Raw genomic sequence first — 12,702 nt, forward strand, 5'->3', positions numbered from 1 at the left:
TTCTGTGATTTGACTTTATTTTTCATCTGATGTCTGACACTAACAAGAATGATCATGCCAATGTCTTTCAAACAACACATTTACCTGTGGGCTTTTGTGGCCCACTCTTCTTCTTATTGGATGCTTTGTTTCACCTATAGCCATTTCTCATAGATCAGTGGTTTTGTCATGGTAATTCTTTTCTGATTATATGTAAAATGGGGCAAACTTTGAGAAAATGATTGTGCTGATAGCAGAATTGGTGATACTCCATCTTGCTCTATGAATTTGCTTAATTCCCTTTATGCTCTGCCAGGCTTGGGAAGAATTTATTTCTTTTCACTTCTAAAAATCCAGGGAAGGATTATAGGAGATATGAGGGAAAATGAGACCCACTCCCACCCCAAAAGTATCTTGTTTAATGTCAGGGAGGGCTGTGATGAAACCACTGCCCTACTTGTAGATCTTATTTTTCCAAGCTTTTCATTATTTTATTTGCCCTTTTCTGAACTCTACAATTTCCCTCTCTTGTAGCTGGTGCGATGCCCAGAACTGAATGCTGTGCTCCAGCTGTTGCCTCACCGGTGCTGAATAGAGAGGAAGAGCCACCTTCATAGCTTACATGTGATTCCTCTGCTTATACAACCCAATACTGGATTTACTTATTTTGGCAAGAGAGTTGCATTGTGCACTGTATTTAATGTTTCGTGTACTGTAACCCTGGGTCTTTCTCTGCATTGCTACTGTTAAACCCAAATCCTGCCAATCTCAATTCCTGCCTTTGTTTACTCCTCAGATAGACTGCTTTGCATTCATCCACAATGAATGTCATCTTCTTGTTCTTTCATTTTCTTTTCTTTTAATCTTAAAATTGGCCAAAAAGTTAACTATGTTCTATAAGTTGTCAGTCATCTTTTTCTCCCTACTTTGGTAGTGGGGCATTTTTCAAATCTTTTCTTTGAATCTCACCCTTTTAAAATCCTCAAATAATTGACACAGTGGACTTCATTAAGAGTTCACTTGGCATTTCTTCTAAACTCAGTACTAAAGCACTCCACCTGTGATTTGGTTATCTGATCAAATTGGTATTTTAGTGCTCACATAGTCATAATTTTTAAAAAAGAGTTATTTAAGATATAAGGTAATATGTGACTGTTAACAGTTTTCCCTATGGGAAAAATCATGTATATATGTAGTTTTTCTGTGGTAGTATCTGGTAGTAAGTAACTACACTGACTTTACTCCACTTTGGATATTTTCTGTAGCCTAGAAAAGTGAATCCTCTAATAGGTTTAAAAATTCTCTTCCCCTAAATTTTAATTCACTTCAAAAGTTTTTTCTGAACCTAAGTTACTTTGACTTCTGAGATAGGGCAAAAGGGAGAAGGGAGGAAGGAAGCCAAGGAAGAAAGAAGCATCTCTTCTTATAGCAGAAATGGTTTTTCTAAGAAAGGCCAGAATGAGGTTCTTGCCAGATATGACCTGTCAGTAACCTAGAGGTGGGTCTTCTCCCAGAGAATCATCAAAGTTCCCATTCCTAGATTCTAGAGTGTTGTCATTTTAGTGTCACGATTCAGACTAGGGCATTTTCCCCAAGTCATTTTGTTTGTTATAGTACCTATTTTTTCCATTATATCCCTTAAGTAATCTTTTGCAGTTAGGAAGGTCCACTTTTTCCTGGTAATAAGAGTAGGAATCTCCCTCCCTCCTATTTATTCATTCCAAATCTCCTAGCTTGGCTGTATCATAGTTTTTCTCATAGGGTTAGACAAGCTGATTTCTGAGTTTTAATGTTGCCTTCAAGTCTGGAGACATGGATCTATCTTGATGAACATGCCTTACATATATTATATGGAAAGTATGAAATCTTCTTGGTTCTTGGGTCCATGCTGGAGATCAGCAAGGCACTTCTGCTTTAAACATTTCTTGAAATATGTACATTTCTTGAGAGAACTGAAGCTATATTTACCTAGAGGCAGTGCAGTACAGTGGAAAGAACAGCCATGGAATCAGAAGACCTCAGTTGAAATCCTGGCTCTGATGTTTGCTACTTGTGTGCCCTTTGGTCATTTAACCTCCCTGGGCCTCAGTTAATTCATCTGTAAAATGAGGGGGTTGGAATAAATGGCCTCTGAGTTCTAGTTCTAGATCTATGTTCCTAACTAGTTTTAACATTATTCTGACATATCAAATTCCCAATATGATATTTGCTTACTCGGCATCTTCAACCCTCAAATTGAATATTTCTTTCATACGTCAGCTATTACAAGATAGTATATAGCAATAATGGTTAGTCCCTCTTGCCTGAAAGAAACTGAGTCACCTGACCAGTATTCCATAAGCAGATCTGGGACTTCTCAACCATTGTGTAACTACTAGACTTTACTGTTTTCTTCATGCACACTTACATAAGCCTTATGAAATTTCAAGTTTAGCTGACTACAATTTAGTGGTTACACAGATGGTAAAAGAGCCTGTTTTGTGGTTTCCCACCATGCTTGGTATCAGAGATTGGTGGCTTTTCTTAGGTCTGTACTATATCCTTGTGGGTTTGATGTGGCTAAGTAACCTTTCTTTAGGGAGATGATATTAGTATTATTTCTTGGTTTCCCAAATTACTATCAGTGATAGTTCTGGCTGGGATATTTTATGTAGTGAATTCTTTTCTCTGGGCAACTTGAAAGGAATGAGCAGTGACATGGTTTCTGTCTCCATTTATGGCCTTGGAGGGTGAAAGGAGCATGGTTGGGAATCTCCATTTACGGCCCTAGGAGGGGCTGGATTGAAGGGGTTTGCGTTTTCTTGGAGGCAGGAACAAGACGTTGTAAGATTAAAAAAAAAAGTTGGCTGGGGATGTTTGCAATTCAAATTCCAATCTTTGTAAGGAGGGCAGAGTTTGCTGGGGTGGGGGAATATTTTGAGGTTTGAATGAGAGAACCTTTGAAGGCACTTGTCTTCTTTGGTTCAAAAGCTTGCTCATTGACCATTTTCCAAAGTCCAGATTTCTGACTTAAGCCCTGGACAGTCTTAGGGCCTAGAATTCCAATTGAGACAGTTATATCTAGTGGAATTGTGATTGTGCCCCTGGTGAAAAGAAAAGACTTCAAGAAATATTTAGTACCAACAACTTTAGTCCTTTAAAGGGGTCATATGAGGCACCAAAAGAGATCCTGAGGAAGGTTGAATTAAGTAGGGTGGTAGTTATGCAGGGAATAGGGTGGTTAGTATTTAGGATAGACTGTGCAGTTCATCATCTTTATCATCCTTTTATACTTAGCGTTGTTCAGTCTGTATGTCTAGCTTCAAGTGATATATTTTGAAGTAAAAAAATAAAATCTGTTGTAGGTTGTCAACCATTGTTTGAAACTTACTGGAGGTCCTATAAAAGGTTATCAAGAGTTTTGGTTGGAATAGATAATATATTGACTTATGGGATTTAACCTTACATCTAAAGGAGAAATTTACAGTCATACTAATGCCTCCAAATTAATTCTGAAATGAATCAGCTATGCATAGTTGAATACAGAAGTACTTAGAATTCTCCAGGGAGTAAGGGGGGGGAGGGCAGATTGTCTCTCAGTCATACGGCTCATGAAGCTAAACATAACAAAACAATGGATATTGGAAGGATTGCAATTGGGGGGGGGGATATGAATTTGGAAGTTGGTACCAAGTCTTTAGTGTCCCTTTTAAAAGAACATCATAGGGTGTACCGCTAGGCTATAGTAAATGGTGTTGATTATCAGAAATGAGATGAAGATCATCCAAATAACAGTTCCTGTTCTTACAAAATTGAAAGGGATGAACTCTAGAAGACAACCTAAATACATGTGTACTTGCATAATATTTTCTTTTCTTTATATAGTAATATAGGAGGAAAGGAAATAAAATATATCCCCTTCTAACCCACTTCCTAAAACCAAAAAAGCAACCTTTATTTGTTCATTTTAGTTGACAGTTTGGGTCTTAGAGTAGACTGTAGTACATTTGGTTCATTATTAGACTTAGGTATTAGAGTACTATTTCTTGATAATTAATATGTTAGATTGGGAATTTGGAGTATTATTGATTTGACCTCTATTTTAAATTTCAGCAGCTTCCCAAGAAACAGAATGAGTTAGTAAGGAATACAGACTATGTAAGTAATATATTTTACTAGCTAATTAGTTTAGGCAATTGTTTGTTTTTTTGTTTTTTTGTTTTTTTTTATATCTGTATTCCTCCTTATCCTAGAGTAAGGAAGGTTGTATTCTTTGCTTTGGGGAATCCTTTTCTCTGTCCTCCCTTCCCTCACCTTTTTCCAAATTCTGGGCACAATAGCAGCTGTACTCTCTCTTCTGTGGCAGGTGTGCATCCTATTGGCTGGCTGGTATTTCTTGGTTGTTTTTTTAATGGGGGAGGAGGGATAAAATGTGTGTATCGGGGACATGCTATGATGTAATGTTTATTGTTTTATAATGGATAATTAACTGCAAAACTGTTTGAATTGTAATGTGTTTGAGTTATTGCTGAATATAGTATTTTTCTAATATAATGAATGAAAATGAAATCTAGCGTTCCTATAACAATGTGTCTGTGTTTGTCTGTTTGTGTCTGTTTAATAGTAATTAATATCTGTGGTCCATACCTGGAAGAGGAAGTACAGATTTAAAGGAATAACAAAAGACTTTGTGTCTTAGACCCTTCGCAGGTGTTACAGTCGGGTGAAAGAACATGGTGTTGGGAAAAGAAAGAGCAGTTACACATTTGAACAGTTGGAACAGGTGTTTGGTCAGGGAGGATGGGATGCTCAGCCCTGCCAGCCTGTACTTATTAACAGTAGTGGCTTGTACCAGGAGCTGGAGTCAGATGGCAGCACTATGGAGGATTATTCACAGGAGGACTGGGGAAACCACAGTCAGGATCTACATGGCTATCCAACAGATCAGGAATTGGGTAAGAGAGCCATTAACTACCCTTATGTGCATACTGCTATAGATAATCCTGGACTATGTCCTGGTACCATTCCCACTGTTGGCACTAGGTGGTAACCAGCTTTTGTGGGCAGATATGTGTATCCCTAATTGGCTTTAAATTGCTGCCTGTGGCATGGTTTCTTCTCTTGATGATTATGGTGTCAGGAAGATTCCTGACATCATGGAAGACTTTTGATTTCAGAGCTATTCAATTTTAAATGTAGCATGTGGTACCTGTACCATGTAATTCCAAGATAATTACAAAATTTATTGGTTATTGGGTTCCATATTGTTTATTTAACTATTCTTCATTTGGACAAAATACTGAAATGCTGATTGTCCTTTTTGGATTTTGAACTTAAATATGGATAAAAGGTTCCTGTTAGGCTTCAACCTGGCTGCAAAAGGTAGAGTTCTTCAATTTTGCCTTGAAAAGCTACTGAAAAGGATGATTTATTTAAAGGACCATTTGACTTACTAACCATATGTTTATTCCAGTTATTTAGTGGTATGACTATAAGAAACCCCAACAACTTGAGTGGTTTATTGGCACAATTATAGAAATTAGAAATAGAAAACTTTTCCCTCAAATCTAGATCCATTGAACTTGTTCGAGGTTTTTTTTTAAACATTTAACTCTCTGATTACTGTTTTATGAGAGAGCCCTGTTGCAACTACTATATATCAGCTAAGTTACATAATAGTAGCTCATACTTTGGCCAAGATTATGTCAATCTCATGTTCAGGTAATTAAGAAATCCCTATGAAATGTATCTAGAGCCATCCACACTTGTGATAAGGTTAGCATGAACCCCATAGCAGATAAAGTCTAGAGACTATGTAAAATCCTGATGGTAGAAAAATAATGAATGAAAAAGCAAGAATTTGATGCTGATTTAATTCTGTATCTTAAAATGATGCTGTATTTTAAAATGAAAATGTTCAAATGTTGAGTGAGGAAGAAAAAATAATGCTAACTGTAGGAAAAGGATTTGATACAATAGGAAAGGGAAAAAGATAAGACACTTAAATTGTAGAAAGTATTTAACCACATTTTATTTTTGAAGTGCATTAATAAAGGCTAAAATTATCTTGGTGTCCTGTGACTTTTGTTTTGTTCTGATAGGTTAATTCACTAAAGCCTTTGAAAAAAAATTATGTTATACATTTGGGAAGTCTCTTGATATTGAAGAAATAATTGCTTTGAAAAATCTAGTTGGAAAAATCTAAGTTGAACAGAATTGTTTTCATGCTTGTGCTTTTAAAATCATGTTCACAGTGAAATGAAGCTTTAATCTCCTAGCTAGAAATCCATTGGTGACCTTGAAGAATCTTGTACATGTAAAGCTGGTTTCTGATCTCGCATATAAATGTATGCATCTCATTATTTGGGAGATATATTTATAAATCTGGCATTGAACGACAACAGTATTTGACACTAGAATTAAGGCCTAGCATTTGAAAATATGGCATCAGCAGTAAAGATAGTTACAAATCTGCATAAATGTATGTCATGGCTTAGCAAAATTTAATTCATCTTCAAAACTTTGCCTTTCAGATGAAATGCCTGTCACAAAGAGAACATTAAAAATAAAACAAGAGTCTTCTGAAGAAGCACAGTAAGTAGCTGTTTCACCTTGCCACAAAGTGCATCTCCTTAGGGATGGTGAACATTGGGAGAAATTCAGAAACTCCTTGATATAATTACACTTGCGTGCAAAATCATAACTGTACCACTAAAGAAGCACATTTATGCATCTCTTGCCTTCCTCCATATTGTTGTCCCTTGTGGTCATCTTCAAATGCTGGGAATTTGACATCTGAAAAGGAGAAATTTATTATTAAATGAAAAGGTGTGTGTATGTGTCTGCTAGAGTGTGTGGGCGTGGAATATTTTGGTGTTTAAACAGATCCAGAAATGAAGCAGAAGAATCTTGAGGCTAGGTGGAAAAGTTGTGGGACAGAAAGGACTCTAAATTCTTCTTTTACATCTTAAGTTGCATTTTGTGTAGACAAATGGCCTATTTACTCATTTGGGAAGCAAAGAAAGCAATTAGTGGGAAAATGAAAAAGGCTAGGAGCCTAGGCCCTTTGCTGGCCCCAGTGACCTGATTTTTCCCCAAGAGCCTGGTATTTTCTGTTATGTTAAATATTTCAACCCTCTGCGATCTCAGAAACATGTAAGTGATTTCTTCTTTTTAATGTTTATGAGTGCTGTGTTAAGTCTAATTATTGTTGAGAGAAAAAGTGAAGAGACAAAAAATTATGGGGAAGTAAAAGTTACCAACCTGTAAACTTTTGACATCATCTGAGAAGATGGTGGGAAGAAGTGGAGAGAAAGTGGCAAAAAGGAATTGCTGTGGTATTGATCAGTGTATCGAAGAGACACTAGGTGCTTTCCTTTGGAATCTCCCCTCCCCCTGCCTTTGATACTGCCCTGCTTGGACTTCTTGGGACACTCCCTCTGGGACCAGAACATTAACCACTGGGCTTGATATTATACCTGGGGGGTGGGTAGTAGAAGTTTGAGCTTAGGATCTTGAGCTATCTTGTGAGGAAGTAAGTACCCTGCCTGTTACTAGATGCCTTCAGGTAGATGCTAGATGATCATTTGTTAAGGATATCATAAAGGGCATTTATTTTTCATTAGAGATATTAGTTAAGAGGACCTTTAAAATAACTTCCAAGTCTAAGATCCTATTATTTTAGTGGCCAGTTCTGATTAACATTTTAATGAGCTTTTCAGAAAATTGCATTAGGATGAGGACAAATAATTTCAAATTCAGTAAGTTTGGAAATATCCCATGACTAGATTTAGGTCTCATCTTTTATGACAGTGGAACTAAAGTGTCCCAAAAGAAGGGAAACACTTTATTTCTACAATTTTTAAAGTGAAGTTTAACAAGTTCTTAGTCCATCCTTCCCCATACCCCACCCCACTCCCAGAAAAGCCATTGGCTCTTTCACTAAAATATCCCACCTCTCCCTTTAGCCACCAGAGATCTACAGGGGAGGCCCTGCAGTTGGTGTAACTGGGGCTGAACTCAAACTGCACAGAATCGGTGCCACCAACCTCAAACCATCTGAACTTTTCCCGTTGTTGGAACTCCGGAGTCCAGGAAAAAACGACAAACAGATCGCAGGGACTGTTTGAATAACTCTGGGTCTAGCTCCCCGTTTGTGCTCCATAGCTCCGAAGAGCTGATGTGAGCCCTAGGAGCTCCAGGCTGAGATCAGATCAGCAGGGCAGGAAACTGACCGGCTCTGCAGAGATCTCCAAGCTGTGCCGCCTCCTCTCTCCAGGTCACACCCCACACGGTGAGAGATTTGAAGAGGTTCCTCTCATGGTGTTCACTCTCCAGTGCAGGGGTCTCTCCAGAACTGCTCCCTGCAGTGTCTGACTGCAACATTACTGATGGTGTAGGGCTGTGACAGTGCTGAACAAATTATCTTCATTTGTGAAGTTTTATTATTTCCCCCTCTAGACCCAGGAGGGCTTAACCAGGTTAGCTACCATAAAGTTGCAATAAAATAAGCCATCCTTCACCCATGAAGATGATGCTACCCAACCCACCATCAGAAGAATGTGTGCTTTACGTTGTTTTTCAGTAAGAGGAATGGCTTTATGTTAAACCATTTGCACTCTGTTGCTTGGTTCTCCTTATGACGTAATAAAATTCATTTGAAAGATAGCTGACTGAGATAAGGGATTTGCAAGACTGGCCATGGAACAGTTTTTCTCTGTCCAAAGCTAATTTGCTCATCCAGAAAAAGAATCCTGTACCTTGGCCTTGAGAGCACCAAGAACTATAAAAATAATCCTTATTAGGTGCCTACTATGTTCCATTATATATGTGAAGGAATAGGTGTTATTCTTTAACAAAGCAGCAAATGAGTCTAGATGAGCCATTTCATCGATTGGGAACTATGAAAGACAAATAAAAGAGCCTTCACAGTGAAGGTCTCTGACCTCCAAAGGAAGATGATGCAGACAAAGAGGGTAGGAGAACAGATTTCATTGTGATCATATATAGTTTGAGAATGATACACATGAATGTCTCTAAAAGAGTGTTCAGCCTGATAGGAATGTCTCAAAGGGCCACAGTTCTCTCTCCTCTTCCTCCAAAGAGTTGCTAGTAAATCAGGCACGCCAATCTTTACTCTTCGCCTACGTTTGACTGTGTGTGAGTGTGGTGATCCAGCATATTGCAAATTGAATCTACGATTAGTATATAGTTAAGCGATTCCCACAAAACAGTAAATCAGTATAACTCTGATGAATTCCATTAAAATAAAGGTCTTAGCTCCTGCTGTAAATGAGACCAGTCAAGAAAAGAACCCAACCTACTACATCCCCTTGACCAACCCAGCATGGAGTATTTGCAACTTCAAGTTAAGCAACATTTGAAATAAGAGTTTCCCAAGTTTTCTCTTTTGTCTTGTGTGTCCAAGCAGTTTCTTCACTGCTGCTGTCTTTTACAAATTCTTTCCCAGGACAATCTTAGTGTATATTTTCATCTCTGTTCTAACAGTCTTTAATCTTATTCTTATGAGTGGCTTCTATTGAATGTAGGTCTTTCCCATGTAGATTCATTTTTATGGGTTAATGTTGTGCTAAATCAACTGACAGTGGTATTAGTAAGACATTGAGGTGGTGATATATTTTAAATAATTTTTGAAAAAGCAAGAAAATACTATCTTGTTTTATATCTGGTTTTGGTCCAAGTACTTGAATAGGTCACATGGCAGATGTAGGCCAAGTAAGTTTGGTTTAATGTATCAGAAATACCAGGTTTGGACTATAAATTATTTTAATTTTCAGATATAGCATTTCTCACCTTTACTCAGGAATGAAAGCTCGTAAAGCTCACCATTAACTTTATATTATCGATAACTACTTTTTGATGTATTTGTGATTTCTGAAATCTGAATGTCTGATTTTATAAAAAAAATATTTAAGTTGGGTTGCTCCCAGACTAGAGAGGTGATTAAAGTCTGCCCATCTCTGCTTTCTTTAATCCCACAAAGGGTGAATTTTTCTCAGACCTCTTTTATATGAGAAGTGTGGTACTGTGATCCTCTGTCCACCTGAATTTTTTTGTTTTTCCTTTTAGGAAGCGTGACATTATGCAAAATATTGTGCAGATTTTGGAATCGGTACAGTTAAAATGGGAACTGTTTCAGAGCTGGACAGACTTTTCCAGGCTCCATCTTTCTAACAAACTGGCCATTTTTGGCATTGGCTACAACACCCGTTGGAAAGAGGATATACGTTACCACTATGCTGAAATCAGCTCCCAGGTGCCTCTTGGCAAGCGTCTTCGGGAGTACTTCAATTCAGAGAAACCTGAAGGCCGGATCATTATGACACGAGTACAGAAAATGAACTGGAAAAATGTTTATTATAAATTCTTAGAAATCACAATTAGTGAAGCCAGATGCCTGGAGTTGCACATGGAGATTGACTGGATACCCATTGCCCACTCCAAACCAACTGGTGGGAATGTTGTTCAATATTTATTGCCAGGAGGCATTCCCAAAAGCCCAGGCCTTTATGCTATTGGCTATGAAGAATGTATTGAAAGGCCACTTTCACCCCACTTGGAACGAAGTACCCAGGACATAGGAAAGGAAGCCCGAGGAGACACAGAGACTCTTTCATCACAGGCTTCTTTACAAGTGGACATGGAGTCCACCCGCATTATCTATTGCTACCTTGGGATTGCCGAGGTTCGGACTCTACAACAATGCTTGTTTTTACATTTCCAAGCGAACACCAAAACCTTCAGTAAAGATTGGGTTGGTATCAATGGCTTTTTGTCTCAGAACTGCATTGTGGAACCTGGTGTTTCCCCTAAGTCCATCTATATCAAATTTGTGGAAGTAGAAAGGGACTTTCTTTCCGCTGGGTCTTTAGTGGAGTGCCTGGAAAAAGCCATTGGATATCCCTTAAAATTTAACAACTGATTTCCATCCTTCATAAGGATTTGGGTTTTGTCTCCCTTTTCCCTCCCCTTATCTGCCTCTCCCATATACCCACTGCCATCGGACTCTTCATGGAAATTGTCTTTCCACAGTTGGGCCAGTACAACTTTAAAGGAATCAAAATGGACTTCAAGGACGAAGCAAAAAAACCACTCCTGATAAATGCTCATTCTGAGCAAGCAAGACACAATGAACTTGCAGGGTGGGTCAGCTGGTTTGTTTGTTTGTTTTTTTTTTTTAAACAAAAATTTTTTAAATTCTATGGATTTTAGAGCCCTGATATAAACAACTGTAGGTACATTCCACATTGGACCGAACTTATACTTTGAGTTTCATATGAAATTGAAAAACTGTATTTTTTTCACAATGTTTCATTTTTACACATCTCTCTATGTCTCTATATAAGTGTTATTTACAGCCCTGAATAAATAAGCAATAGATAATGGCAAGTTAAATCTTGAGTCACATTAAATGAGATTTTTTTCAATATCATTTTTAGCTACTATTACAAATAACTTAGAATTCATTTTTTTTAACCTGTCTTACTATTTACAGCCAGTGTTGTCTGGAAAAAACAAAACGAAACACTTTATTTTGTGATGTATTCACTTTGCTAGTTGTGTTGCCATATCAACTTTATTATTATTATTTTTTTTACATTAAAATGATTCATGGCCTTTTGGAGTAATAGTTGAGCTTTTTGTGACATGGTGATCCCTTAAGCAGCTGAAACCATAAGCTAAATTTGCTACTTTGAGTACATAGGATAAGGGCAAAAGCAAGATATCTTGCCTTTTTGTAATTTTAATTCTTTGTTCCTCACTGACTGGCTTACTACATTTATGTGGCACAGTACACTGTAAGGCTGGATTAGTTTTTGCCACAAGAGGGGGTATTTCTCAATTGAACAACAATTTGACAGTAGTTAGTATGTGCAGAACACTATCTTAAGGGCTGTGGGAAGTATAAAAGTTTAATAAACACATGGGCCTTCTTCATGGTGATTATAATCTCTAGAATATAAGTTCCAAAGAGGCACAAATCACTATGTTCAAGGAGAGGAAAGTAATTCCCCATTGTGCAGACAAGGGAAATACTTCATTGAGGAATTGATATTTGAAGTGGGTCTTGAAGGATAGGCAATATTTCAGTAAGTAGAGATGGTAGAGAGGACATTACAGGTATAGAGAACAGCATAAATAAGATACAGAAAAAGGGGCAGCTAGGTGGCGCAGTGGATAAAGCACTGGCCCTGGATTCAGGAGGACCTGAGTTCAAATCTGGCCTTGGACACTTGACACTTACTAGCTGTGTGACCCTAGGCAAGTCACTTAACCCTCATTGCCGGGGGTGGGGGTGGGGGGGGGATGCAGAGAAAGAAAGGGAAAGCACCTGGTATATATGAAGTCAGTCAACAGTCAGTCATTAAGGATATATTAGACACCTATCATATACCAGCCATGGTGTTAAGCACTAGGTTAACAAAGAAAGGCAAATGATAGTTCCTGCTCTCGAGGAGCTCATCTTCTAATGGAGGAGACAACATGCAGAGAATTATGTCTAAACAAGCTATACAGGATAAATTGGCAATAATCATCAGAAGGAAGCCACTAGTTTTAAGGGGGATTAAGAAAGGCTTCTTAACAAAAGATGAGGTTTTAGTTGGGATTTAAAGGAAGCCAGGGAAGTCACAGGAGGCAGAGATGAGGCAAAGAATTTTTCCTGGAGTCAATTGATTCGAGTGGCTTGTGTGAGGAGGAACAACAAGGAGAACCAGTTTCACT

General features: G+C 38.0%; 1 protein-coding gene across 15 annotated transcripts in view; it reads left to right on the forward strand.

Moving 5' to 3' along the window:
* The window catches only part of MSANTD2 (Myb/SANT DNA binding domain containing 2), a 79,699-nt gene extending 68,110 nt beyond the window's left edge, over nucleotides 1–11,589 (forward strand). For 2 of the 15 annotated variants that reach the window (XM_043993086.1, XM_043993085.1), the window contains exons 2-4: nucleotides 514–4,913; nucleotides 6,492–6,552; nucleotides 10,048–11,589. In XM_043993086.1, the coding sequence (XP_043849021.1) occupies nucleotides 4,838–4,913; nucleotides 6,492–6,552; nucleotides 10,048–10,900 (990 nt within the window). In that variant the 5' untranslated portion in view covers nucleotides 514–4,837 and the 3' untranslated portion in view covers nucleotides 10,901–11,589. Of the gene's footprint in view, nucleotides 1–513; nucleotides 4,914–6,491; nucleotides 6,553–7,925; nucleotides 8,252–10,047 lie in introns of those variants that run through there. The other 13 variants (XM_043993088.1, XM_043993084.1, XR_006355595.1 and 10 more) reach the window with 11 other exon arrangements.
* Nucleotides 11,590–12,702: the final 1,113 nt, after the last annotated feature.

The sequence above is a fragment of the Dromiciops gliroides genome, chromosome 3 (assembly GCF_019393635.1).
Source record: "Dromiciops gliroides isolate mDroGli1 chromosome 3, mDroGli1.pri, whole genome shotgun sequence".
Classification (NCBI taxonomy): Eukaryota; Metazoa; Chordata; class Mammalia; order Microbiotheria; family Microbiotheriidae; genus Dromiciops; species Dromiciops gliroides.